We start from the raw sequence: 27,250 nt of genomic DNA on the forward strand, positions 1-27,250 counted from the left end.
AGAACCCACTCAGCTGAAACAAATGAGAGTAGAGAAAGGATTTGAATCCTGGCAGGGTGGATATTTTTGTCTCTGAATAAAATGAAGTATTTGTAGCATTTACTGACACAATTCTTATTTATTGCATTTGGAGCCATTGTTGAAACCTTTTTTTTTTTTTTTTCTGAGCCAGCAAAAAGGGATTTTTGGGGAGCTAGAGGACATTATATCTTTCCAAATCAAACCTAAATTCTGCTGAAGAGAGGGAGGAGGGATCTTCCATTTCTCACTATAGTGTCAGAGAACACAGTGCTCTAAACAGTCTCCTCTATCAATAGACTTGAACACAGTTATTATCATCATAAGCTGCTGTGCAATTACTGTTGTTCCCTAAAGAGTTCCTGTTTTTTTGCTATTTAATTATGTGCATTATTTCAGCATAACTGTGCAATTTACTCATGTCATTTGGAAACAAATGTTTCAGGCACGTCAGTGTCATATCCTAAGGATGTCATAGCCTGGGCGTGGCTGCTGGAAAAGCATACAAAGTCATTTCTTGATCAAACCCACCACTGTCTTCTGGATGAATCATACACAGTAGTTCATATGGTGGTCAAGGTAGATGCCTGAAATAGTTGTGGATGTCCTTTGTGTGACAGAATCTCAAGAAATTTTAGTGCAAACACAAGTGGGAAGGTAAAGGCATTTAGTAAATATTTCTCCGTGGATCCAGCTACAGTAAGCGTATGTGTTTGTTGCCAATCTAAGAGCCCTTTTTCTAGGGAATATTTCTAAATAAATCTCAGTTCTGGGGAAACACTGTTTAACTCTTGTCTGTCTTTTGCTGAGCACAGTTTTCGTGTAACAGCCATAATTGTAGGGTCATATAGCTTTTAACTTTTTATTAAGGATTTATTCTTCTTTTAAAAGGGCAAAAATGTGACATGCAACAGCTCCTGTACTTTCTCAGCCAGAAGATTTTCTTACGATATTTCTTGTCCTTTTCCTGCATTATGACTTTATCAAAACACTCTTGAAACTCTGTTCTAAGGAAAGTTCACTGTTTGAGGCATGTTCAATGAACATCTTAGCATTATTCTGAGAAAGAAGGGAGAAGTAAAAGGTCCCAATGACCAGGACACATTCCTAGCCACCTCAGGGGGAGACGTGAGACACTTACACTGCAGCAGGCATGTCTGGCACCAGCTCAGATGAGAGGTTCTCTGTAACAAGGGTAGGATTTATCCTGACCATACTTAGGGAGTCAAATGTATTTGTACTTGTGCTTTGTAATTTAAAATTGCCCCTTTCTTGGTGTTGGAGGTGGGAAATGGCACAGTTTCAAAACATGATTTAAAATATCTGGATTTTGGGAACGAACAATTTAGTAAAAATTTTGACATGGAAAAGACAAGTATCATGGTAAAAGGTGGACATCGCCGTCAGAGTCATCAATTCCTGGCATGGGAGGCTGGAAAACAGGGGCAGTGAGATTACACCTTGCAAAAAGTGACAATGCAATTTTAGAATTATAGAATCATTTAGGTTCATAAAGACGTCTTGAGATCATTGAGTCCAGCTGCTAACCCAGAACTGCTCAAGTCTACCACTAAACAATGTTCCTAGTCTACAAGTATTCTTTTTTTAGCATGCACCATGTTCTGGGATGCTTATTACTGAAGGGTGTTTAAGTATGTATAAGCATATTTTATCATGAAGTAGTAACAAAATGAATATACTGAGGGGGCTGGATGATATCAGCATGTGGCTGAGATACAATATTCTGTCAGTGATAAGCTGGAAGCCTTGCTTTGTGTGAAGTTCTTAATGAGTGCTAGAACAGAACCAATCAAGAAGCAAGAACAAGTTGTGATGGATATAAAAGATGCATTTATATATTTGTGACAAGAAATCCATCAAAGAAAACCTAGAGAATTGCACACTGCAAACATGATGACACATTTCTTGAAAGAAATAGATAATAGTCCCCAGCAAGAAAAAACTAGTAAAATATCAGATTGGAAGTGGTAACAAATCTTACAGAAGCGTCTGAAAAATAATTTATAAAATCTTAGAATATTCAAAAGAAGCTGCATGCTTTTTTAGCTTGATTTTAGTATATATACAGGAAAAGAGAAGCCTCCTTTCCATATGGAAAAGAGAAACCTTTGAAAACAACATTGCAATAATGATTATATTCAGTATTTAAAGGGAAACTCATGAAAAATATTACCACTTTTGTGAAGGACCATTAATTGTATATTAAAAGTTTAAAATAGTGATATACTAGACAAAATGAATCTGAAAGAGGTGCATGGACTTTAGTTTCACTGTAGTCTTTTTTTACAGACTTTGAAGGCATGAATTGAAATGTAGTATTTACTGAGATGGAGGATCGAATCCAGAAGAGAAATGTAAAAAAGGATGTTCAGTTTTACCATTTACCGTATTATACCATCACCAGAAAATCTGAGTACTCTGAAACAGAGTGCTCTCTGAATAATAGATATAATTAATTTGATCCAGAAATTCTGATGATGCATTTATTATTCAAAATATTCTCTCCTATATTAACTCTTAAGTATTCAGTTTAGTCACATCATCTGCCAGGCCAAATGTGATATGGGATAAAGCCTTATGTCAGAGTTACTGACTCTCTCTTCTTTCTCTGTAACAGACAATTTTAGTTCTCTGAATGATGGTACTGAAGTGCACAATTCCTTTTGAGATAATGGCTGAACAGAAGATAACCATTTGGTTTTTCATCTATCATCTTATTACACCCTGTTTTGTCTACTCCCTGGCAGCAGGTAAGACGATCTCCTGTGTTAATTCCTTAAAGTAACTGTTGTTAGTTTTATGTGTTTCAAGGACAATTAGAATGTTTTTAGGGGTTTAATTTATTTCTGCTGATACAACAAATCACCTAATGTGAACAATTAAACTGGCAGGAAGCATATTTATTAGAATGGCTGCCATAATAAAAAGTTTGAAAAAAGACAGAGCTGAACTTTAAATTTGGCATTGTCTAATTTGATTTACAGAATGAAATCTTTCTCTAGATTATAAAAAGTATATCAATTGTCTGTTGTGCACAGATAATCAACATGTTTAGAATAATGAAAAACAAAATCCTGTATTATTGACACCATCTAAAATTCATAATTTTTCAGAAGCCCAGTGTAGTGCTAGTTTTTCATAGTACAGTAGGATAATTGTGCATATTCTGACTTCAATTTTTTATTAAAAATTATAATTTTTTTTTCATGAATGAAGGTGGGGCCATTTATAATAAAACATTCTTCAGTCATAATTCTAGAATCTGCATTTAGAGAAATGTTTGCAATTGAAATTTTAGTTCCATTTTAAGAGATAGAGGGAGGTCTATGAAAAGGCAAAATTCCAACTGTTCCAAACAACTTTGAGATTTGTAAAGCTTGTTTCAGATTTCCATGCCAATTTAAATGAATGCTGGGTTTTAGTTGCTGGGATGAATTTTTCTGTTAGTGCAAACACAGCATGTACAAAATATCTACCAATATTTGAAAAGTGCAAACATTGTGTACTACTGTTTTGGTTAATTTCAAGGTAGCCTTTAGATCCTTCCCTACTTTGAGGGTCACAGACTTGCTTCATCTGGGATGTCATTTCAGGCATTGCCTCAATTTCACTACCGTGAGACCATATTCCTTATTACTGAGTCAAAAAATCTGATTTATACTGTGATGTAAATTCAGTGCTTTTAAGAAATCAGTCCAGAGCTCACAGGAATGATTTCTGGTTTAGCAGGAACATTACTTTATTCTGTGGTTTTGAATGTTGTTCTTTAGTCCACGTCTGAGTTTGATGGAGGATTTACTGATGCCTTATAAAAATCAATGCCTTCACAATATATTTGCTGTGTGTTTCAAGAGTTTTTTTTCTTTGTTAAGATATGAGCTTTGCTGATGGCACCAAAATTAAAACTTTAAACTCATGACTTCAATTCAATACTGGGCTTTTCCTGAAAGAATAAAATAATAATAAAGAAAAGACTGTGAAGTGCTATCAGTAATGCTGCACACATGATTTTGCTCTGGACCTGTTGACATCAAACAAAACAATAAGCTACAGTAGCCAAACAAGTGCTGGACACTGGTTGATAAAAGGGGTGAGTCAATCAAGGAGAACAAATGTTGAGGTAATTTCTTGAAAGGCAGGATCGAATTATTAATGTTATTGTGTATTCTGCACATTGCATTTGTGCCCATTAGCCAAAAAAACCTTGGCACCAGAATGTAGCTGCTGGCAAGTTCCTGAGAATGGCATTGGAAGGTCGTGTGCTGTGAGGGTAACAACTAAGTGACATAAGAAGAACAGAGTGGGGCTATCATGACACTGTGTGCAGCATGAGTACACTCTGATGCTATCATAGCAAGGCTCATTTGATCTCTCACTGGTCTGTTGTTCTTGGCACTCTTAGATTCCCACAAACAAGATAGGAGCCACTGGTGTGAAGGATTGTGAATCCAGGGCAGGTTCTAATAGTGCTGTTACCGTTCAAACATATTTCCTAACTTATCTCCTGGTATGGAATAAATACTTGCTTGCATTTTTCATCAAAAGCTAAGGTTGAGACCTGTGACCATCTCTAAAGGTATGGCACCACCCTCCAGTGTGGCAGATTCCTAGTTTTATATAATCAGAGGGTGTTTGTTACTGCCAGTGTATTACTGCAAGGCTGAGTAGTGCACAAGCTCTCTGCTCCTGGACCTGCTCTACTTCACATAAATCATTAAATCAAAAAATTCACATAAATCATTAAATAACCTTTTGAGTGGAGAGAAAATCTGCTTCTATCATCTAGGGTTTATGGCACCCATCTAGGTTATATAAATCTGGTATTGCAGTCTTTGCTCAGCTCCAGCACTTGAATCTTTCTGGAGGGTTTCTTATTTCAAATGGGTTTGAGAGCTCCTGGCAGTTTGTCTTAATTGTCTTGAATGTATTTCTTGGCAGTGGAAATGCCATTGTATCCAGAAAATATGTATCTGCAGTAACCAAGATGAAATATAACACGTTGCTTGGAAGTATTCTCAGTGTGGTTAAAAATTGAAAGGTACTGAAGAGAAAGAAGGAGCACAAATAGAGTGATCAAGTCAAGTTCTAGGAGGTATTCTTTCACACGGGTTGTTATCAAGGGGAATGCTGGCAGTGTCAACACTAATGGAGGATGTGTAAACTGGGGACAGTTGTTGAGTAAAGATCATGAGTTCTCATTAAAATAGCCAGACAGACCAAGTTCCAGAATGACGAGGCAAGGTAACTGGAAGCAGATATTGAAAGCAGACTATTTAAGTTGTTTTAGCACCTTTTAGCAAAACACACATTCTCTGGAAGTATATTTATCTCCTCTTGCCTTCTGTGGTGCTGGATCCACAGTTCTTAGTGGCTCTACTCTGTAAATTGCCTTTGGCAAGCTCGTGTGTGACTCTGTAGTCTAGGTTTTGCAATCCAGGCTTCCTGAACAGACTTACTATGATATTAACTGCTCTGGATGCAGGAAAGTGATAGCTTGCAGATACATTGTTTTGAGATCTCTCACCCTGTGGGTGTCCCCAAGTTCAAAGATACCAGCCAAAAAACCTGAAAGTATTCCGAATTCATGTATTTCACTGAGTGTTGAGAGCCTTCAGACTATAACAGGTAGGAGTATTTGGGAAACAGAGAGCTAGCAAACTGAAGCTGCACTGACTTGAGATGTTCAGAATTGGGCCTAAAGAGATGGCAGATATTCTGAGACTCTAAAAGCTGAGGGGTTTTATTCATTTTAAAATTGTCCTTTTTCTCACTGCAGAAAATTCTAAAAAAAAATTTCTCAAAGTGAAATACATATATTTTTAGAATTTTAGAGTTTGCTTTGGGGTAAACACCTTGATTTTTTTAGTCAGTTGTTTTGTGGTAATTGAAAGCAGAAATTGAGAGCTGTTGCATTGACTGGCTATTTCTCATTGGTGGTGAATGTGCACTTACTTAACTGAAGGGAAGCAAAGATTTTATGAATCAGTGCATCAGAGGTATAGGCAGAGATGACCTTCTGCAATGAGACAGGAGCAGTATTTATTTTCCAGGTAAATTAGTTCTTGAAATGTGGTCTTGCAGATATAAACTGGTGAAAAAGCCATAAATAATTCAGTCTCCGCTTACTGATAGAATGGACAGTTGTCACAAGAGTTGCTTTTCAGAGTGCACTTTGAGTAGTGCAAGGCAAATGAGAGCAGCAAACCACTCCTCAAGGAACATGTCAGTGATTGTCAGTCCACTGCCAAAAAAGTTATTTCATGCCTATTACTGATAATATTTGACTCTTCTCCACTTCCCCCTGACGTTTCTCCAATGCACTTCCAAGTTGACTTTAACTCCCCGTTAGATTCATGTCCTGTTGTGAAGTCTGAATTTCAAACTTTTCTGTCATCCACTACTTCCCATGTAAATCAGTGAACTCAAGCGTGTCTTCAGTTGGGATACTAATCTATCACTAAAAGAACTAAGACTGTTCTTCAGCTACAGCTTGTTTTGTTCTTCCAAAAGACTAATCAAAAACTGCAAAGACCCTGTATTTTATTGTGCTTAATAAATAGGAGATTACATTTGGCTATGAAAGGAATCAATAGTGAAAAATGTCCCTCTGATAATATGTTTCTCATAAAATGTTCAACTTTTTACCTTGGGTTTGATAGTGCAGAGCCAGACAGTATCTGAGTTTGGGTCAGATCATGTCTTAGAAGGCAGCTGGTCACTCTAGTAAACTATCCTGAGTTGTGCAAAATGAGGCAATAGTCCAGGGGTAAAAATGTCTAAACCATTCTGCTTTTTAGGCAACCAAATTTTCAAAAATCACTAGGAACTAAAACTTCAGAGAAAGCTGGTAAAGCAAGAAAGCCAATAAGATACTGAGCCTCTCAGTGCAAGACAGTTGTTTCGATGAGTACATGGGGATGCTGTTAGACAGCATGCCGAATTTCTGAGTGTGTTACTGATATTTCATATGCACCAGGAAGGCTTGTGTAGGGAGATTGTGCAGAATAACTATTACACTTTAGCTTCATCTCTAATTTGCTGGTCACTGGCATTCCCATGGGATCAACATGTTAGGCTCTTCAGTCACTTCTTAACTAACATTTAGATTTTTAAGGAAGAACCACCTAAAAATTTAAATATTGAATAGGCAAATAGGAATATGTTTGAGATACAATAATTAGTATTGGCTGACATTCCTCTTGGCAGCGTGAGAAGACAAGAAAACTGTACTTTGTTAGTCACAAGTAGAGAAATTTGCTCAGCCAGGGGCTGGAGCTTTTAATACTTGAAACTTGTTGTGAAGGAGAAATTATGTCATTAACTATGGGGCTCTTCAATGTCCTCACTGGCACATAGGAAATAGAAGTAATTCTGCTCCTTTGGGTCCAGAAGAATAGAGGCAGCCTTCCCAAAAACAGTCTTCATCTTTCATATAAAATGAAGTGGGAGTGCTGTAGTGGTTACCTTTTCTTTTTGAGTGCTGACTGGCTCTTGGAAAATGATTTGCCTTTAGTATCTTGGTGACTTACACTTGCCCTCTCTTCTTCATCATGGTGATGCTACGTTATGAATTTTTTCAACATGAACGCATTACTGCTTCAGCACATAAGCTTCCCGTGAATGCCAAGTACAACTTTTCCCACATGATTTAGAGAAGTAAAAAAAACAATCAAGCCCCCAAACCTTAAATTATTCATGCTTGGACATTTTCCAGAACAGTAAGTTCAAAAAGGCATTTCTGAACTGGAGGCTAGAATCTACATTATTTAAAGCTTTTTATCACAACATACAGAATTATTCACATTTTCTAAAGAGAGATAATAATTTTATTCCAAAAAAAGAAGTGGATGAATATACTTAATGCTTGTTTGCCTTGTCTATCTTGTCCCTGCTTGGGTCTTAGAAGACCATTACATGCTACTGCTGAGTGTCTGACATTCATAAATAAATAATCATAATTTGTTTGGTGATCACAGTGCTCAGAAATGTGGAAGTGCCATTTTGTGTTCCTGCATGCCTGGTAGAGATACTTTGGATCATTCTCAGACCATCTTGTTTTTGAGCATGAGCTTCTCAGACACGGGTGGGTCCTCATTTCTCTGGCATATTGAAAACAGTAGAAGATCTACTTCTAAATAGCAAATGGTTTCTGGTCTTGCAAGGCTAATGCAGAGCCTGACAACTTAGTTAAACTGATGATGAATGACTCCAAGGCTCCTCTGTGCAGCATCCTTTAGCACTCAAGGTTAATCTAGCCATGCACCGTGTCAACAGATCTTTGTCTGTCTCTCATGTTAAAATATGTAACTGGATACAACACTTTCAGGTAGATCAATACTCACACCCAACAACTGTCTCATGCAGTCAATTTTGGCAATGTTGAGTGCTAGGGAAATAGATAGGTGTACAGGAAACAGAAAGAAAAGACTCATTAGAAAATGTCACTTGAAGAATTAATGATACGACCACCTTCCAGAGGGAAAGATTCTTATACAGGATCTATAATCTCATCAGTTGAGGAAAGATTTTCTTGACCTTTTCAAAGACTTCCTAATACATTTTAGCAATATTGAAAGGTCTGAATCTTGTTTTCAGAATTCACTGAAGAATGCCTCTAATAGTCAGGTAATAGCTTCTGCTCCAATTTAAAATACAAATCACAAGAAATTTACCCAAAACATAAGGAACTGTTTGAGAGTGGTCAAACAGTGACCCTCCTCTTGTCTAAAGCAGGACCCAAACATAGGAAATGTCTCTTCATCACATCTCAGTTTGCCTAATATATCAATTTTCTTCTTCTTTCTCTACTTTTCTTTTTCATTTAGGCACAACTTCAGTGAGCTGGTGCTTTTCCTTGTACTCTTTGTCTTCCCTTTGTCACTCTCCAAACTTTGTCCCACAGTCATGGTACTTCACTTAAAGTGTGAACACTTCTTGCAGATCTTTTCACAGCCCCTTTCTCTTCTCTTTTCTCCCATGTGCTGTTTCACATCACTGGTCCACGTGTGGTCTTGTGGCTGAGAATAGAAGGTTTATCATTTGCCATACCTGAAATTCAGTATGCACATCATATTCTGTGCAGACAGACACCTGAAACCAGATTTATAACAGATTGCAGCAGAAGTGCCTTTATAAAGCACATTTGATAGGTGTGAGAAGCAGGCGTTCACTCAGTATAATTAATAGTGCTGGCAGCATTAAAAATGCATGCCATGAAATGCCTAAGTGCTCTGTAACATCATTTGAGTCCTAAGGTGAAGAGTCAGCTACATATGATATGGCTGTTTGCTGCTGGAGACTGTTATTCATATTTAAAACTGCACAGAACATACCATCAGGTTTCTGGCGTAGTCATTCTGGTCTCTGAGCAAGTACGTGGATCTTGCTTTTCAGTCTGAAATCAGTTCTTCTTTTGGTCTAGCAACATGTAGATCTTTATACTGTGTCGTGCTTTTAAATACGAAAAAAACAGACCGTTGCTCAAAAGTTCTGCCTTTCTAGCTGCTCTTCTTTGCTTCTTTGAAAGAAGTCTCATCACATGAATTAGTTTTTAAAAATTAAGTTGCCTGACTATATATCTCACAGTGTAACAGTATCATCTGTACCAGCTCCTGTCCTCAAGGGAAATGGTGACTCTTTTACCATTTGCCATTGATTTGAAGTTGAAAGGGAAGTTGCTTTTTATCTGCAGTCTTCTTCTAGTACCGTAATCCAGTGTCCATCTATGAATAGGGAATTTAGAAACAATAAAAAGATACCTGCAGAAAGAGTATTTTGCGTATATGTGTTTTTTTTACACTGGCATAATTCATATTCCTTAGGTATAAAGAGAGACTCTTTCTTCTTTTACAGGATTCCTAAAAACTATCTAATTTAGTCTAAAATGCTTTAGGACCAAACACAAGACTTTTAAGGGCATGAGTACAAAGTCATCATTTGATTTAAGAACATTCATCTTTTACACTGCAAGTTTACTGATCTGAGAAGATTTTTTGAGTTACAAGACATGTAGCAAGTTTTTGTAGACAGCACAGATACTACTGCAAAATGTTGGGATTTTTCCATCCTTAACCATAGCTTTTGAAAATAATTTCCATCCTTAACCATTGCTCTTGATTTAAATTATTCAGCCATCTCTGAAGATCTTATTAATTAAAGCTGTGTTTGTTTTGTTGGTTTCCCTTGTATTACAAGATTCTTGCAGTCATTTTACAAGTCTCTGGCATCTCTAGGATTTGAAGCAGGGCTCTGAACTTGAATGGATAGTGAACCTGTTAGCAATCATGTATTCCTTTGTTCTCCTGTGATTTGCTTACAAGTGTCCAGACTGTTGTTTCAGTCTCAGTAGAGACATGAGAGAATTAGACAACTGTGTTGTCTCAAAATTTTATCTATATGGAGCATCCACTGCTTCCTCACAGAGTCATTCTGTACCTAGAAGGCATATTTGACATTTTCACAGAAAAAAAAAAAAACCAGTTACATCCTGGATTTACTGAGAAAAATTTTCCCAGAACATCCCACCTTTGCCCTTAGTCTTGCTTCTTAGACCCCAAAGAGCAGCCTTGTATGCTTGGAGGAGATAAAGGAGAAGGGAATGCAGCAAGGGTGGGCAGACACTAACAACTTTATAGCAGCATCCACAAATGAAGGATAAAGATTAAAAAATACAGGTTGTGTTGAAACCTGCTTTACATTTATTCACCTTTAAGAGCTTGACTGTCCAAACTGAAATTATTTTCAGTGTAGGACCTTTTTAAAATTGTACTGTTCCAGTTTTGCTGAAGCACATAGAATTTAACTTCGGGTGACTCACTATTTTGCCTTCACATTTTGATTCTTGAATGTGTGATGCAAATTTGTCTTCAGTTTGACTGCTAGTTAAAAATTAATTCATTTCAAACACTATTCTGTTTTCAGAGGAAGGAAACAAAGGTTATGGACCCGTTTTTGAGGAGCAACCTATTGATACCATCTATCCAGAAGAATCTTCAGATGGACAAGTTTCAATGAACTGCAGAGCTCGAGCAGTTCCTTTTCCTACTTACAGGTGACATCTACTGTTTTGATTTACAAATCTTGCATATTTTATTCAGCAGCTATTTCAGATTGTTTTAATAAATGATTGTGTTAAAAGGTTGGAGCGAAGTATCAAGGTAGGAAAAAATGAGGAGATTCACAATTTTTGAGTAAGACTCAACCTGGATTTGATTTGCTAAAACATCTAATCAGTATTAAAAACAGTATATTGTGTTAAATATTTTCAGATTCTGAAATAAATACTGTTCCATATGTGAATTTAAAAAAAAAAAAAGTGATCTTTAAAAAAATTGAGAGGTTATCTTTCCAGCTTAAGCTGAGGTTAGTAAAGATTTGAGTCTTGTTCTTTTTTATTCAGAATGGAGTTTTTTTATTCTATTTTGCTTTGAAAGGACAAGTACTGATTGTTGAACCTGGATACTCTACATCCCATGTTGGTTTTGCATCCTCTGTTGCAGGGCAGTGGTCAAAAATGTGTCAGCTATTCTACTGAAGACATGAAAAACTTCATTCTGAAAAAACATTTCAGCTAGTTTTAATATAGATTCTTACATGACTTCTTTTACAATAATAACATTATTGTAGAAAACACTGCTTTGTTGTGCATTCATGAGTTTGTCAACTATTATCTGCTCATGGTGTGAAGAGAAATGTACTTAACATTATCGGAATTAAGACTGTGACTAAATTACAACCTGATCATAGGCAGAAAACTGCTGTAATTGTACTAAAGACAGACAATATCTTGCCACAAAAGGAATCCATTTCAGTAAATTACCCTATGATCTGTCCCCAGTAGTCACTTATGTGTGTTCCCAGACTGGTTTCCAGAACAGAAAAAACAATCAATCTGCTAGCTATTATATTAAATCTGTTACAGTGTTGTGGTGAACTATTGTATTCCTCCATCAAAACAGCTTACTACATCTTCATTGCCACTTTTAAAAATCTGCTAACAGGTTTCCTACCTGTACAGAACCACCATTTGCATATGACATTTTGTTGCACTTTCTTCCTCTTGCCATGCTTGCAAAGTGTGGAGAGATCACATATGCTAAGATTTTATACTTTTTGCTATACTTCCCCATCCCTTCCAGTTGGTCCAGAGACTCCCCTAAACCTGTCTGCAAGACTGTAAACACACCATCTATAGATGATTACAGGTTCTGAATAAATTTGACATTCTTCCTTATCTATTGCAGGCTCAGCAAAATCTGAACTAGCAAAAACACTCTCAAAGAATTGCATTGCACCTCCGGAACTTCTCTGTCTAGGATCAGATCTGACAATTAGCACTGATAGGTGGTGAGATGATAATTGCAGTACAGAATAAGGCCACTTTTCTTATTTCCTGACACATTATTTTTAGTATACCTCAATATGTTGTCTTCATCTCAGCCCTCTACTAGTTATTGAGTCAAAATTCTTCTATCTCGGATGTAATAAGTCCTTCCTGCCATTTTCGTTGCAGGATGAGCTGTCCTCAGGACATTTATACATAGATATTTCTGAATAGAGGATATATTTATTTTTTCTAACACTGACATGTAGTATATCTTACAGGACTGAAGTGATATCTCTAGAACTCTATAAGATCAAAATGCTATTTGCCGCATCTTTAAAATTCTTCTATTAGACTTTTTGTGTGTTTGTGTTTGGGTTTGGTTTTTTTGTTTTGTTTTGTTTTGGCTTTTGTTTTTGTTTCCTTCTATGACAATAGCAAGTTCCACTTCTTAATGAGAACTCTGCATGTTTAGGTACATCTTCAATAGTGAATGAACAGGTGGTGTGTGTATTATCATTGTCAAATACTAATGTCTAACCTTACCTTATGAAAAATATTTATGCAGAAATAATTTTATGATCTTTAAATGTAATTAAGTTGCATCTTTGTTATTTGTGCATAGGAGCCAGGCAGTTCCTTTCTGAGGTAACAGGCTCCCTCTCGTGGACACAGTAATAGACACAAATATAACTCATGAGCACTGATACCCACTCCGTGTTTTTTAACAGTTCTTAAAATAAGTAAAAATTGGTCAGAACTGGGCCACCAGTTTCTGTCTTAATCCCTCAAGTGAAAATTGCAGTAATTCAGTGAATTGGCTGTGGGGTTTTACCATAACTAAGGGAGGAGTGTCCAGCAATTCACTGAAGCAATAGTAAGTGGGTCTTTTAGAAGGATGCCACAGTTTTTGCAGTGAATTTACTGGCACATTATGTTTTATGAAACATTTTCATTATCTGCAGCAAGTTTAAAAAAATCTCTCATTACCCCATACTTTAAAAGTGCAGAGGAAGTGTATTTTTATTCAGTCTGACCTTAGATATTTATTTGAGATATGTTTAGAATTTGTGTGTGTGGTGACTGGCTAGCTCATTCACAGCCAGCTCAAGCGTCTCTTACTGCTTGGCCAGAAACTATTTTTTAACAAACTATATCACATCTCTAAGAAAGAAGAACTAAGTCTGTTATGTTTAAAAGACCTCTGTAGTTCAAATCTGTGCCTCTTGCTGAAGGAAAACTTAAAACTTGTATAGAAGTATATTAAAAACTTCTGTCTAGTTTGTCAGAATTTATGAGTTATTTTTCACATAATTTTTCTCACCAAGTTTGCCTTTTGGGGCCAATCTTACATCTTGTTTTTCTTTTTTAATAGGTGGAAACTCAACAACTGGGATATCGATTTAACAAAGGAGCGGTACAGTATGGTGGGAGGCAGACTTGTTATCAATAATCCAGAGAAATCAAGGGATGCTGGAAAATATGTCTGTGTAGTGTCAAATGTCTTTGGAACTGTCAGGAGCAGTGAAGCCACTCTGAGTTTTGGATGTAAGCTGTTGTTTATGTCAGAATATAGAAAAATTATAGTTAGCTACGAATGCCCAATGTTTTACACTGTGGCGTATTCTGCTAATGTGTTCTGTGTCTGTACTACTGTGTAAAAACAGTATCCTGAGTGCCTTAGTCTGCAGAGATCAACACAAAATAAATTTGTAAGCATTTTATATTCTATAGCATTCAGCTGACATAACATAACAGCCTTCCCAGTGAGGTATTGTTAAATTATTAAGTGAATAGACTCATGGAGCCAGATCTGGAGATAATAATGTCCAGACTCTTTTAAAATCATGGTAGAACCTGAGGAGGAATAGTCACAGAAGAAAGGCTCAAGTGAGGGCTTATGGTGATGAGGTGCAGTGCAAGCACAACTGCAGGAGGAAGGCACAGCACTTGCTAGTAAAGCATGCCCCAACTCCTAGGCTACAGTGAAAAAACCATGCTGGGAGAAATTTCTGTCAACTTCTGACAGTCATGAGCTAGTCTTGAGAAGACATGTACATGTACAGACCTGCATATCACCCAATACACGAATTACAAAAAATTGATGTACTAAATGAAGAATTAGGAAAAATTTTATGGACTTAAGACAGTGTTTGGGATTTATGTTTTATTTTGACTTAAGTTGCCTTTTGCCCAGATTTATTTTATCATCAGAGAGCACAAAAAGGAACCCCAAATAAAAAGAATCCACTCTAACTGGGGTCCATTCACAAAGTTGCCTTTTCCCAAGATATATTTTATCATCAGAGAGCACAAAAAGGAATCCCAAATAAAAAGAATCTACTCTAACTTGAGTCCATTCACAAAGCCATAGGTGCTCACACACTAATTGTTTGGTCCCCTCTTGTCTTTTACTAGCCTCCATAAGTAGAATTCATTCCTTGCTGTAGAAGATCAGACATTTAGTGAAAAGTTCAGCTTTCTGATAATACTTGTGAGACTACAAATATTAGGCAAAGTCAGAAGCTATAATGAGCTGATGGATCATATCATCATTAATATAGTCTTAGTCTGTATTTGGCCAGTGTATCTTCTAGAAAAAAAAAATTGAAGGGCAGGTTGTTACTTTTTTATTGGAGAAAATATCAACATTACATTTATGTAATGTAATTGATATTTATTGTAACATTGATATTTATTTATACCCACAGCAGGCTTCAGTCATGTCAGTCCTGAATAATCAATAGGATAAAAAAGTAAACCTATAAACCTAATAAATTAAAAAAAATAGAACCAAAACAGTCTGAGGCATGTTTTCTGCCTACCAGCTCGCTGGCTGCATGAGCTGAATGTTGATAGTATACTGAAAAATTGTGCTGAACAGAACCCCAATATACAGTGTTTCAATATGTAAACTGAAATACTGTAAGGAATAGTGTAAGGAATAGTGAAGTACTGTAAGGAATAGTGAAAAGATAGCTGGAACCTGTAACTATCTGTTAAAAAAGGCCTGCTTTCATTCTTCTTTATACTGTTGTATTTCTTCCTTTCTCCTTCTTAATGATCACCTATAAAAACATTTCTTTCTACAATCACTCTTTCTAAAGAACTGAATAGAGTTGCTAACATTAATATAGAAAATGTCTGATCTTTAGTGTAAGTTTTTTTCTTTTGCTTATCCATAAACTGGTTGAAAAATGTCAGCAACCATTTAGAAGAATTGAAAAGTCTTGACCAGCTGTAATTGTGTTTTGTTGTCAAATTTACTGAAACCGTGGAACAAAGTCCACATTCTCTCATATACTTCATCAATTTCTCCATCTGAGAATACATACTTTATAGATCCAGTGCCTTAATACTCATTAAAGTATTTTAAACCTAACTACTCTTAGAGATAAAGTCTGCATCACTTTATTATTTCCCATGGCATTTAAAATTATGATGACAAAAATAGCAAAAAATTCATTGGTAATGACAAATAAGCAAAACTGGCATTAGAGGTCAACAAGTTTCTATCTGCCATGTATTGCTGTATTTCTATACTAATTGCTACAGGACAGAAAGTAATGATGATAATAATAAAAATTTACTGTAGTTAAAATCCCTATTCTCCTCCCCTTGCTTTTTTAAAAACTAGATCTGGATCCCTTTCCACCTGAGGAACGTTATGAGGTTAAAGTGCGAGAAGGTGTTGGGGCAGTGCTTCTTTGTGAGCCCCCTTATCACTACCCAGGTAATCCAGCTCAAAGTGCTTCATTTTCAATGCCTGAAGAGTAAAAGATGAATTAATATTTATTTTTGCAAGTTTTCTTTTCACTCACTTAAACAGTAACTTTTGTGCAGCTTGAGAATTACCAGTTAGGTTATGTTTCTGTCTTGAAAGTTTGTTGTTGACCGTATGTTGACTGTTCATTGCACCTAGTAAAGTCACCTCAACTGCTATGGTCATGGGCTTCTGTTAAAATCATGGAACAGCACAAGCACCCCAGAGAGTCAGAAATGAGGTTATTTATTCTCTGGAAGGGACTTTTTCTCATCATTAGCTACTGAAGAGCTCTGCAGGGATTATACCCATAATCTCAAGCATCTGGAGTTCCATCATGAGGGATGAAATTGGCTGTTAGCATCTCTTCTACCTTGTAAAAATGGAATAATGATTTCGTTTTCATGCTCAGTTTAAGCACTGCAAGGAACTGAAGAATGGAGACATATTACTAGTTAAAATATGCTAAGGTTTTGTCTAAATCGCAAGACTGGTGAACAGTTCCCATCTTCTCAGTTGCATGAGGTCAAGACCCAGCTTGCCTCTCTCATCCCATCCCACTCAGTTCCTGTGGGATGGTTGTGCCCAGGGCAAGGTGTGCACCCTGTAGCCATGTCCCCAGTAACCTGCACTGACAGCAGCAGTGCCCCAGTGTTCCATGTACTCAGGAATGAGCCAGCTGCTGAGACATGTATAAATCTGTCTCGCATAGCTGCCTCTCTGAAAAAAAGATCTATAACCTAGAAATTAGACTCAAGTGATTTATATACAGGCAGTATTCTGTGGTTTAAATAGCTGATAGTGTTGAGATTTAATATTGACTAAAGTATTTTCCTCCAGATGACCTCAGTTATCGCTGGCTTCTAAATGAGTTCCCAGTGTTCATTGCTTTGGACAAACGACGATTTGTGTCACAGACAAATGGGAATCTCTACATTGCAAATGTGGAAGCATCAGATAAGGGCAATTATTCATGTTTTGTGTCCAGCCCTTCCATAACAAAGAGTGTATTCAGTAAATTTATTCCACTTATTCCGCAATCTGATCGTAAGTATTTATTGGAAATACTATACACAGCATTTTAACTGTTTGTATTGTAATTTTGCTAATTCTTGACTACTTTCATTTCTGTAAGGAGAATTATATGGCAAGTTATAATGGCTGCTGCACAATGTTACTTGGTGTTTCAGATGCAGAGGTACAAATCATTCCCATTCACTGTGAAAACTTTGTGAAAAAAATCTCCATTGATTAATTCACAAATTTCCTTTCAAATCATTGAGAAGAGAGTTCTTATCCCCAGAATCCCCATTTCTTTTATGTGATAAGCCCCTGATCCCAAAATCTTCTGTATCTTTTCTAGTCTTGGCATTGGTTCAAAGGAGTATGTCTGAAAAGTAGAAACTTCATGTAAATGTTGATGAGCAGCTTCAGGATTTGCTTCTTTTCCCCCAGAAAATCCCCCATGAAAGAGGAAAATCCTTTTACCCTGATGAAATTTCCTATCCAACAATGGCCTGAGAGCTTTGTGTCTCTCAGTCTCCTAAGGCTCCTCTGTGGCTTTATGTTACTGGATTATCTGTCACCATTTCTTCAGGATAACTGCATGTTTTCTAAATAGGAACCAAACTCCCTTTTGGTTCCCAAATGCCACTTCAGACTGTCATTCACTAGGTTCTCATAAACTGATCATTAATTTTTCAGTGTCTTTTTTATCTATACAATTTTCCATATTACTGATTGAATTCATATAATTTCAAATTAGTGATCTTTGACCAAATATTCCAGTATTCACACTGCCTTCTTCATCTAGAACTGCAAGAGGGTTCATACAGGGATTGCTAATAGGGAGATTTGACATCCCTTTGCACTCATTAAACTGTATATGTGCTTGTTCTAGCTCCTTCATACCCTTCCTGAGATAAAATTGAGCTTAAATTCAAAATAATTCAAAATATTCTATTCAGTTAAAAAAACTTGTGAGAAAACAGACTCAGGTCTTTGTCTACCCACATGTACAGTACATCATCATGCTTTAAATGCAATTAGAAATTCTGTAAAAAATGTTAGGATTAGTCATCCAGAGAAAGATAGCTAGTTGCTGAGTAAAACAATTATGCCTTACTAGTAAAAGTTCAGTGCTTTATGAATTGACAGCTGTTGCAGTTAAAAGAAGAATTTTTTCTGGAATTTTAAGAAAAGTTTTATTTAACTTCCTAAATTTTAGTAGCTCTTTAACTTTCTGACATGCCTTTTCTTAGAATATTTCTTTTCATATTAGGAGCAAAAGTATATCCTGCTGATATCAAGGTGAAGTTCAAGGACACATACGCTCTCCTGGGACAAAACGTGACACTGGAGTGTTTCGCTCTTGGAAAGTAAGTGTGTTTTAAAGTTATTGTACAGCACGAATTGCTTTCATTATTTCAGGGAATGAAAATACATATTTCATGATCAAATGCTCTTTTTGTAGTCTGCAATTTAAGGGCCAGTTCTTGAACACGCTCATTTGTACTTTACTGTACCTTTTCAAGTCCGGTTCCTGAACTCAGATGGAGTAAATACCTTGAACCCTTGCCAGCCTCTGCTGAGATAAGCATGTCTGGTGCAGTTCTTAAGATCTTCAATATTCAGTATGAAGATGAAGGACTTTATGAGTGTGAAGCTGAAAACTATAAAGGAAAAGATAAACACCAAGCAAGAGTTTATGTACAAGGTAGGAAGAGCAATTTTATTCTTGATGATCTGTGTTGCTTTTACTTATGTTGGAAGTGTCTGTGTTTTCTCAGTAGATGTCTGTGTTGATTCGTACCATCATCCTCACACACTGCTGTTCAAATTAATAGAGCAGCATCAAAATTCTTGCATTAAATGCCAGGCATGATATTTATGTATTAATTTTCTGGTTAGATAGCTGGTATATACACTTAGAAAATTCTGTGTTACCTGTTATACATAGGCATAATGTAAATTAAATCAATTTATAGTACTTGAAGTGAAAGAACTTCTGTGAAGAAAAAGAGACCATTAGGTTTGTTAGGATTTCTTGTTTTCTTATTTTGTTTGTATTTTCTGTCTTAGCTCTCTGTCTTATTAGCTGTGCACAGTTTTTTATTCCTCCACAGTCTGTCACTTCCCTTTTTACATTTGTTTAAATTAGATAACCAAAAACTGTATCTTACTGCTCATAGTGAAATTATCCCAAGTAACTTGGCTTCTTGTCTGAGGCTTATGCCCCAAAACAATGACATGAAAAGGTCACACGTAACATCTGAACACCTTCAGAAGATTTGTGTCTCTTTCACTGGCTGTACAGAAGATATTCTGAGTTAAGATCCTCAGTTAAGTGCTAGAACTTCAGAAGATCAAACTCAGAATTGGTGGGAAGGTTATTACTGCTTATAATAAGTAAAGCTTATAAAGAGGTTTGTTTGCTTAGCAAAAGCAAATATGCTGGACCATTTTCAATATTAATTTCTTACATATACTGTTTGGACCAAGACCATAATTTCTTGGAGAGCCTTTCAGTATGTACACAGTTTTGCACAATTTCATGTCATTTAACTATCATTTTCATGGTGCTACTGAGTAATTTCCACACTGAATAATCTACAGATCAATTTAAGTGGTGATATCTTATGTCTTCTGTCATTCAGGAGCCATTATTTCAATTCCATATTTTCTTCTCATAAAAAATAGTTTGAAGCTTTTTTGAATCTATATTGTAAGACAAAGCTTCTTTTTTGTGCTGGCGCATTGCTGAGTTACCATCATTACTTTGAGTTGCCTGTTTAAGTATCATGGAAAAAGCAGTGGAATTAATACAACGTAATGCTAATTAAATATATATGTGCTAGATTTACAATGCATCGTGTATTTTATTCTGCAGCTGCTCCTGAGTGGGTAGAACATATCAATGACACAGAAAGGGATATAGGCAGTGACCTGTACTGGCCTTGTGTAGCTACGGGCAAGCCTATTCCAACAATTAGGTGGCTGAAGAATGGTGCCTCGGTGAGTGCATTGCTGTAGGTAACACAGGCTTGAGTGTGAAACAGTTTTTTGAAGCATGCATTATTAAAAGGTTAAAGTAAAATTAATTATAATGATCTAAATGTTTCCTGATGCCACTTGCATGAGGCATTAAAATATTTTTTTTAAAGTTTCATCTCAATCTTCTCTTATTTCTTCAGGCTTTTTAGTATTCAGCTTTGACTTATGAATTTAACTTTTGACCACGTGTTTAGGAGGTAGATATCCCTTTTTCTCCAGGCCTGTTTAAGTAAATGCTCTTCACTCTGGATAAAAAATGTCAGCTTTTCTTTAAAATTAATTCTTTTTACCACATTGAACATGAATGTGTCTTTAAAAATATAAAACAAAATAGTCAGTGGAGATATGAAAATCAAGATTATTTTTTAAAGTATCAGTGGTCTTTCTATATTCTGTATTTTTTCACATTTTTTCTAGACACAGAGTGTTGCAAATGTTTAGGTGATATTTAAAAGATGTTTAAAGATACTGTTTACTGTTTGATAATTTAATTCCATTACAGTGGATATTTGGTTTAAACAAAGTAAATTTTCTCTCTTAGGATCCTGGAATCATAGAATGGTTTGTGTTGGAAGGTGCTTTAAAGATTATTTAGCTCCAACCCCCTAGTCATGGGCAGGGGCACCTTTCACTAGCCCTGGTTGCTCAGAACTCCATCCAACCTGCCCTTGAACAATTCCAGGGGTGGGACATCCACAGTTTCTCTGGGAAAAACCTGTTCAGGCATTCCAACAGTGTATTCAAAGTCTAGTGCTTACACTGCATGAAAAGCCATTAAAAACCAAGAGAATACAAGGGCACAATGCTGCTCTGCATCTGCTGAGCAGTAGTGACTCTTGGCAAACAAACAAAAAGACAATGAGGCAGCTTGGTTTTTGACTGTATATCTTAAGAAAAATGTATGGTGGTGGAGACAGAGCAGGGGTATCACCATCTGCTATGTGGAGGTGGCTTAAACCTTGAAAAACAGTGCTTTTGTCTAGCTTTGGTAGTTATTGCAAACAAATAATTTAACAAGTGAGTTACTTGCTGGTCCCCACTGAACTTGGCTTTCACTAACAAAATCTGCATACTGGATTGCAGAACGCAGTGTGCAAGTCTCCTGTAGTACACCAGAAGATTATGCTGTATGTTACTATAATGATAAGATGATTTCCAAATGGAAGATAGAAATGCTAATTGCCTTGAAAATATAATTTGTTTCTAAAGCAGATAATTTGTAATTAGGCCTTTCATTTAGAGCACAACAACGATTCCTTGTATAAAATCTGATTAAAACATTTTCACATAAAATAGTCAGAAAATATGCTTCCTTTAATCTGTTCTCTTTTCAGCTAAGTACTATTCTCTTAATCTTGCACTGCTCCATGCACTCCAATGCACTTAGATACAAGAGTTAAAGCTTTCAGTTTTATTTTCTCAAGAAAACAGAACACATTAACATGATCTTTCAATAACTGATTGACATCTGCATTACAAAATACCCCACCTTAATTACCTTATTTTGATTGACTGGTTTTTGCTTTCTTACATTCAAAACAACTGGTTTTTGCTTTTTTACATTCAAAACAAGTAATAGAAAATATTTTGTACTGTCTCTCAGAGGAATCTTCTGAAAAACTCCTACCTCACTGGGACTTGCTTTGACTTATTCCTGTTGTAAAATGATGTAACAACAGAAAGCACTGACCAGTGAGCATGGCATAACAAAGCTTATGTGCATAAAATTAATTTAATTCCTTGTTTCTTATTTCTGAATCAGTAGTGGGCATTGATATGATAACAGGGGACTGGAGAGTAAATTTCTCTACTGACACTCAACTAGGACTTTCCCAGAAACTTAAATATTGAATGACAGTGACTCTTTCTTTAGAAAAAGGTGAACCCAATGATACTGAAAAAGGAAAAAAAAAATAATTTGGATAGGTCTGAATTCTTCAGCTTATGTAGTTTATGTTAATGTCTTAATATCTTGTTATTTTATTGATTCTGTGTTTTAGTTCCGGAAAGGTGAACTAAGAATGCAAAGTCTGACCTTTGACGATGCCGGCATGTACCAGTGTATAGCAGAAAACATGCATGGAATTATTTATGCAAATGCTGAACTGAAGATTGTGGGTCAGTGGGATTATTTCTCTATTTACTATTTCAGGCTTGAGTAAGATAGCAGTTATATTTGCAAGTACTGTTTGGTAACAGATTCCTGTGAGGATGAAGCTAAGAACTCTCACTCAATCTAGGTGAGATGGGGTTTATTTGAGCTCTCTAGTTGTTTTTTTTGGCAACAACTTGAGGAATAAATTTACCAACTTGTGGGGCATGTTTTCTGTTTGTATTTATGATGCTTGTTTCCTGGTGTTCCCCTCAGAGGAACTGATAGTGCTGAAGTTATATGAAGCACATAGAGTTGCAGCCTAAACTTTTAAGCTTGCAAAACTGGTTAAGAAGCATTTTCATTTTTGCTCACATATGATCACTCCTCTGTGAGGTAAAATCTGCTTTTTAAGAAACCACATTGTCACTTACTTGGCCTTTGGAGCTCTTTGTCTTTGTTCTCCTCTTTGGTTTTGCTTTCTGCAACCCCTTACACTAAAGTCACAATATTTGGTTTTGCCCACAAATAGCTGTGCTGTTTGATGGCTGGATGTAGTTATGAGTCCACCGTGTTTTCCTGAGGAGGATCCTGTTGAAAGTTTGACTCTCAGATCCAGAGTTCTCAGCCTTCAAACAATTCCTGATGTTTTTTACTGATTTCATTAGAGCAGAGATTTCCCTGTGGTAGTTGCTGTTCTTTCCATCTCACACTTGCTTTCAGACTCTCCCAAGAACAAAACTATTCTTGATTTTCCCTACCCATTGCACATCAGTGCTTAATTCTACACTGTTCTTCCATTACTATGTACTCATTACCAGCTTGGTTTACACAAAATGAGCATTTTTAAATGTGTGTTTTCAAAATTCATTGTTGGTAATATGTGAATATTGGTCAGAGTTTTGCTCTGTACTTCTGTAATTAAATAATAGCCTTATTTCCTCAGGCTGTGCACACACTTGCTGGCATGATTATCTTGCTGGTATGCCAAGATGCAAAATAATTAAAAGCTTTTTTCTTTTATTTGGTTTCAAATAAAGAAAAAAATTAGTAAGCAAAGATCTGACCTCAGAGACATAAGTGTGGTGCTTATGACAGTCACATCTCAGTATTCTTGTACAGCTAAGAATGCACCTACAGCCAGCTGGCCAAACAGAAAACCATGAAGAATAAGAAGGACACAGTTATAGTTTGTAGAAAGGGTTAAAACCACTGAAAAGTAAACCCAAGTATTCTCTGGAATTATGATTGAGTGAGCAACTTGTTAAAGAAATTTATCTCCAGGAATCTGAATTTTATTAGGACTGATCAAAAGACCTTTTGAAAGGGAGGAACTTTCAGTGGACTTTGATCTTGTTAGATTGAAGTCAGATGAAAGTTCAGAAATCAATAGAAAGAAACCTCTAGTGTAGCACAGCACAGAACTACGTAATGATTTTTCATGCTTCTTGTAGATCACCATGTACTTCCAGTACATCTCTGTGTTGTTAATATTTTTCTCACTAGTCTGCATAATGAACATTTGTAAACAATTCAATAGTTCTATCATTTATTGTGTGTTGGAAAAAAACCTACTTTGCAGTAAAATCCCTAACAGCAGTATTTGTGTTAATTTTTGCTTTCAGCTTCACCTCCTACTTTTGAACTGAACCCTATGAAGAAGAAAATCCTAGCAGCTAAAGGGGGGCGTGTAATCATTGAATGCAAGCCTAAAGCTGCTCCTAAGCCAAAATTCTCCTGGAGCAAAGGAACAGAATTGCTTGTAAATGGGAGCCGGTTAGTACTGACTGTCATTGAACACTTTGAGCCTTAAAAGTGTAACCTTATGTATCTGTCTGTCTATCCCATGGGATGATTCTCCATTTTGCAGACTTCAGGGACAGGAGAATGTGTAACTTCAGGAAAATAATCTGCCAAAATGTTGCTGGCAGTATGGATTCAAAGAGTTAGCAGGGTATCCAACATTACCCAGTCTGGTTTAAGAATTGAATTCTACCATAAGAAAAATACTTGAGTGAGTACAAGTGAATAGAAGTACATTCTCTTGCTCCAGCAATCTGAGACATCTAATGCCTCAGTCTAATCCGCAGTCTCTTTATATATTTTTACTGTAGATATGTTTATAAATGCACTATTTAGATGTGAGCTTTCAAATGATGTTTATGGTTTGTTTTTTCACTTACTACAGTTCTACAGGAAGCATTGCTTTCTAATATAGAATTTAATTTCTCTTGCACTTTCCATAGCATACGTATCTGGGATGATGGGAGCCTGGAAATTATCAATGTCACAAAGCTGGATGAAGGTCGCTACACCTGTTTTGCAGAAAATAACCGAGGAAAAGCCAATAGCACTGGTGTTCTAGAAATGACGGGTGAGCCTCAGAGTTGCATTAGTTTGTTTTGGGCAGAATCCCTGCCCAAATTTTTGTTCCAGCATTGCACAACTTTTGCAAGCTGTTCTACATCTTTCTAATTTAATTGCTCATTAACACTGAATTGATGCTTTTAAAGCATATTGCTCAGTTGAAACTGGGTACGTTTGCATCAGTTCTAACACTATATCTCCATTTTCAGGGTTGATTTTTCCATAAGAGATTACTAAACAAGATACATTAAATTGACAGATATTAATGCATTCCCTTTATTTGGTAGCTTAGCACTAATGCTAAGGTATGATTCTGGGGCCATGACTCAGAGAAATGGGACTCGTGATGACCTTCCTTAGTGTTGGGTTTTTTTGTTTTGTAGGGGGTTGGGTTTGGTTTGGTTTGGTTGGTTGTTTATTAGTTTGTTTTGGTGGTGGTTTTGTTGTTGTTGTTGGTGGCGGTATAAGCATGTTTGAGAGAGCATTGCTGTTAAAGAAATATGCATGAAATTTGTGAGATAAGGGGATATATCCATATGATTGCACTTCTAAATTACCTTCCTTTATTAGTATTTTTATTTACTGATTGAGTACTGATATCCTTAATTTACTGTATTTTAAATCTGAAGTCAAATAACTAAATAAGTGTAGACTACAGACAGGAAGGACAGCATTCTGAAAGACCTATGTCTATCAAGTACCACTGATAGTGGAAGAGTCGTTTGTCAAATAGGTTTTCAATCTCTGTTCCAGAAATCATGCTGGATGTGACAGCTCAATGCTGATGTGCTTTCTTCCTTTTCTTTTATTGTTTTCTCTTTTTCACATGTAGCCATTTAGACAATTTGTTATGCATCTATTATATTGTTTCTCAATAGATAAATTAAGATCACAATCCCTGCAATGCTCTAATGAAAATCTGACTCAGCCTAACCAAGTAGAACTTTTCATTCATTAAAGAGACAAGTTTTAAGACATAGGAAATATTATCATTGAAACAAGAAATGCAACACAAGTCACATAAGATCCATCATGTGTCTTCTTTCTACTTGAGACATAGTCAATGAATAAAAATAGTTGTAATGTGATTCAGAGATTTAAACAGCTAAACAGAAGCCAGGTATTTTAGTTGTAAAGTGCTTTCTTTGTTGTCTTTAGTTTGGTCCTTTGAAATGTAGTTGTATGAATAATATGTAAACTAGACTTCGAGGGAGTAGTTTAATGTATGATCAAACAGTTATGGAGCTGAGCTTATATTTTAATAAATATTTATTTATTGGAATTTTCCATGTTTGTCATTAACTTCACAGAAGCTACAAGAATTACTTTAGCCCCCTTGAATGTTGATGTCACCGTTGGAGAGAATGCTACCATGCAGTGCATTGCATCCCATGATCCCACATTAGACCTGACATTCATCTGGTCTCTAAATGGCTTTGTAATAGATTTTGAGAAAGAACATGAACATTATGAACGGAATGTTATGGTAAGATACTATAGAACTTTATTTACTACATGAAAGCCCAGTTTTCTTTGTTGTGAATAGTTGTCTTTTCTGTGTTGGTTCGGGTTCCAGTAGGCCAAGAAATAAAATAGAATTACAATTCAGACACCTTACAGACACATAGACACTTGCAGGCAGATACCTGAAATCAGATCTCTAAATTGATGTAAGTATTTTGGTACCTCAGATAAATCCCACTCTGATTATTAGTGAAAATAGCTGGTAAGTAGATAGCCTGATGGTAAACAGAGTGCAAATTACCTCAAAAAAGTTTGCATATGCAGTAATTTTTACTTAACCCTGTTTTTATCATTAACATTTCTGGAATTTGGCTCAAAACTGGGCCAGATGGTGGGTAGGAGTCAAACAGTCTGTAAACACTGAGGAAGAGCAGTTTATGAGAAAGCTAAACAAGTTAATACAGAGGCACTCATTTTGGCATGTAGAACAATCATAGTTCCTTTGTATTTGCATGTATAGTTATGTTTTTAGAGTCTCCTATCAGGTTTATTTAAAATTAATATCTCTATTAGAAATCCTTCCTTGTTATTTCTAATCACATGCTGATTTGCCTAATATTCAGCAACCTTCAAGTGGTTGCCTACTTGTGTAAATATTTATTCTGTTATTCTGGACTTATATTATACAAATATCCTCATATTTAGATATCATTTTTTTTGTGCTTCCAAGAGAAACTGTGGATATGGAGAGAAATAGTTGCTAATGGTAGTTGTGTCGGGAAACACCAGACACATTTCGTTTCAACTCTGTGTTCAAAATGATGTACCAGTGCCCCCTGAAGAGTCCTTCTCCTAGGCTGGCAATATTATCTGATTTTCCATGGACCAAGAAATTCCCTTTTTTCCTTTCAGTATCTGTTTATCTCCATGGGAAAATATGTTTAAAGTGTAACTATTTTAGTCTGATTTGGAACAAAACAGACCTTTGAGGAGTCAAGAGTTGCCTCAGCCTGTGCATTTGCTGAGTTGTGAGACATAGTTAAGAAGCCACAGTGCTCCCTTTCAGCGAGAGAACATGTCCTTGTCCAGCAAGCCAGTAGAGGTATGCTAGGATCAGCTGACAAACATTCAAACCCAAAGACAGCCACTC

At 36.2% G+C, this 27,250-nt stretch overlaps 1 protein-coding gene across 1 annotated transcript in view; it reads left to right on the plus strand.

Annotated features, from left to right (window-relative positions):
* CNTN1 (contactin 1) overlaps window positions 1–27,250 on the plus strand; it is a 209,125-nt gene that overhangs the window by 131,920 nt on the left and 49,955 nt on the right. The window contains exons 3-14 of the mRNA XM_038155003.1: window positions 2,657–2,789; window positions 10,960–11,089; window positions 13,737–13,909; window positions 15,999–16,094; window positions 16,965–17,171; window positions 18,406–18,502; window positions 18,659–18,840; window positions 20,014–20,138; window positions 22,178–22,295; window positions 23,895–24,045; window positions 24,516–24,643; window positions 25,947–26,122. Coding sequence (XP_038010931.1) covers window positions 2,675–2,789; window positions 10,960–11,089; window positions 13,737–13,909; window positions 15,999–16,094; window positions 16,965–17,171; window positions 18,406–18,502; window positions 18,659–18,840; window positions 20,014–20,138; window positions 22,178–22,295; window positions 23,895–24,045; window positions 24,516–24,643; window positions 25,947–26,122 — 1,698 coding nt within the window. The 5' untranslated portion in view covers window positions 2,657–2,674. The remainder of the gene's footprint in view (window positions 1–2,656; window positions 2,790–10,959; window positions 11,090–13,736; window positions 13,910–15,998; window positions 16,095–16,964; window positions 17,172–18,405; window positions 18,503–18,658; window positions 18,841–20,013; window positions 20,139–22,177; window positions 22,296–23,894; window positions 24,046–24,515; window positions 24,644–25,946; window positions 26,123–27,250) is intronic.

The sequence above is a fragment of the Motacilla alba genome, chromosome 1A (assembly GCF_015832195.1).
Source record: "Motacilla alba alba isolate MOTALB_02 chromosome 1A, Motacilla_alba_V1.0_pri, whole genome shotgun sequence".
Lineage (NCBI taxonomy): Eukaryota > Metazoa > Chordata > Aves > Passeriformes > Motacillidae > Motacilla > Motacilla alba.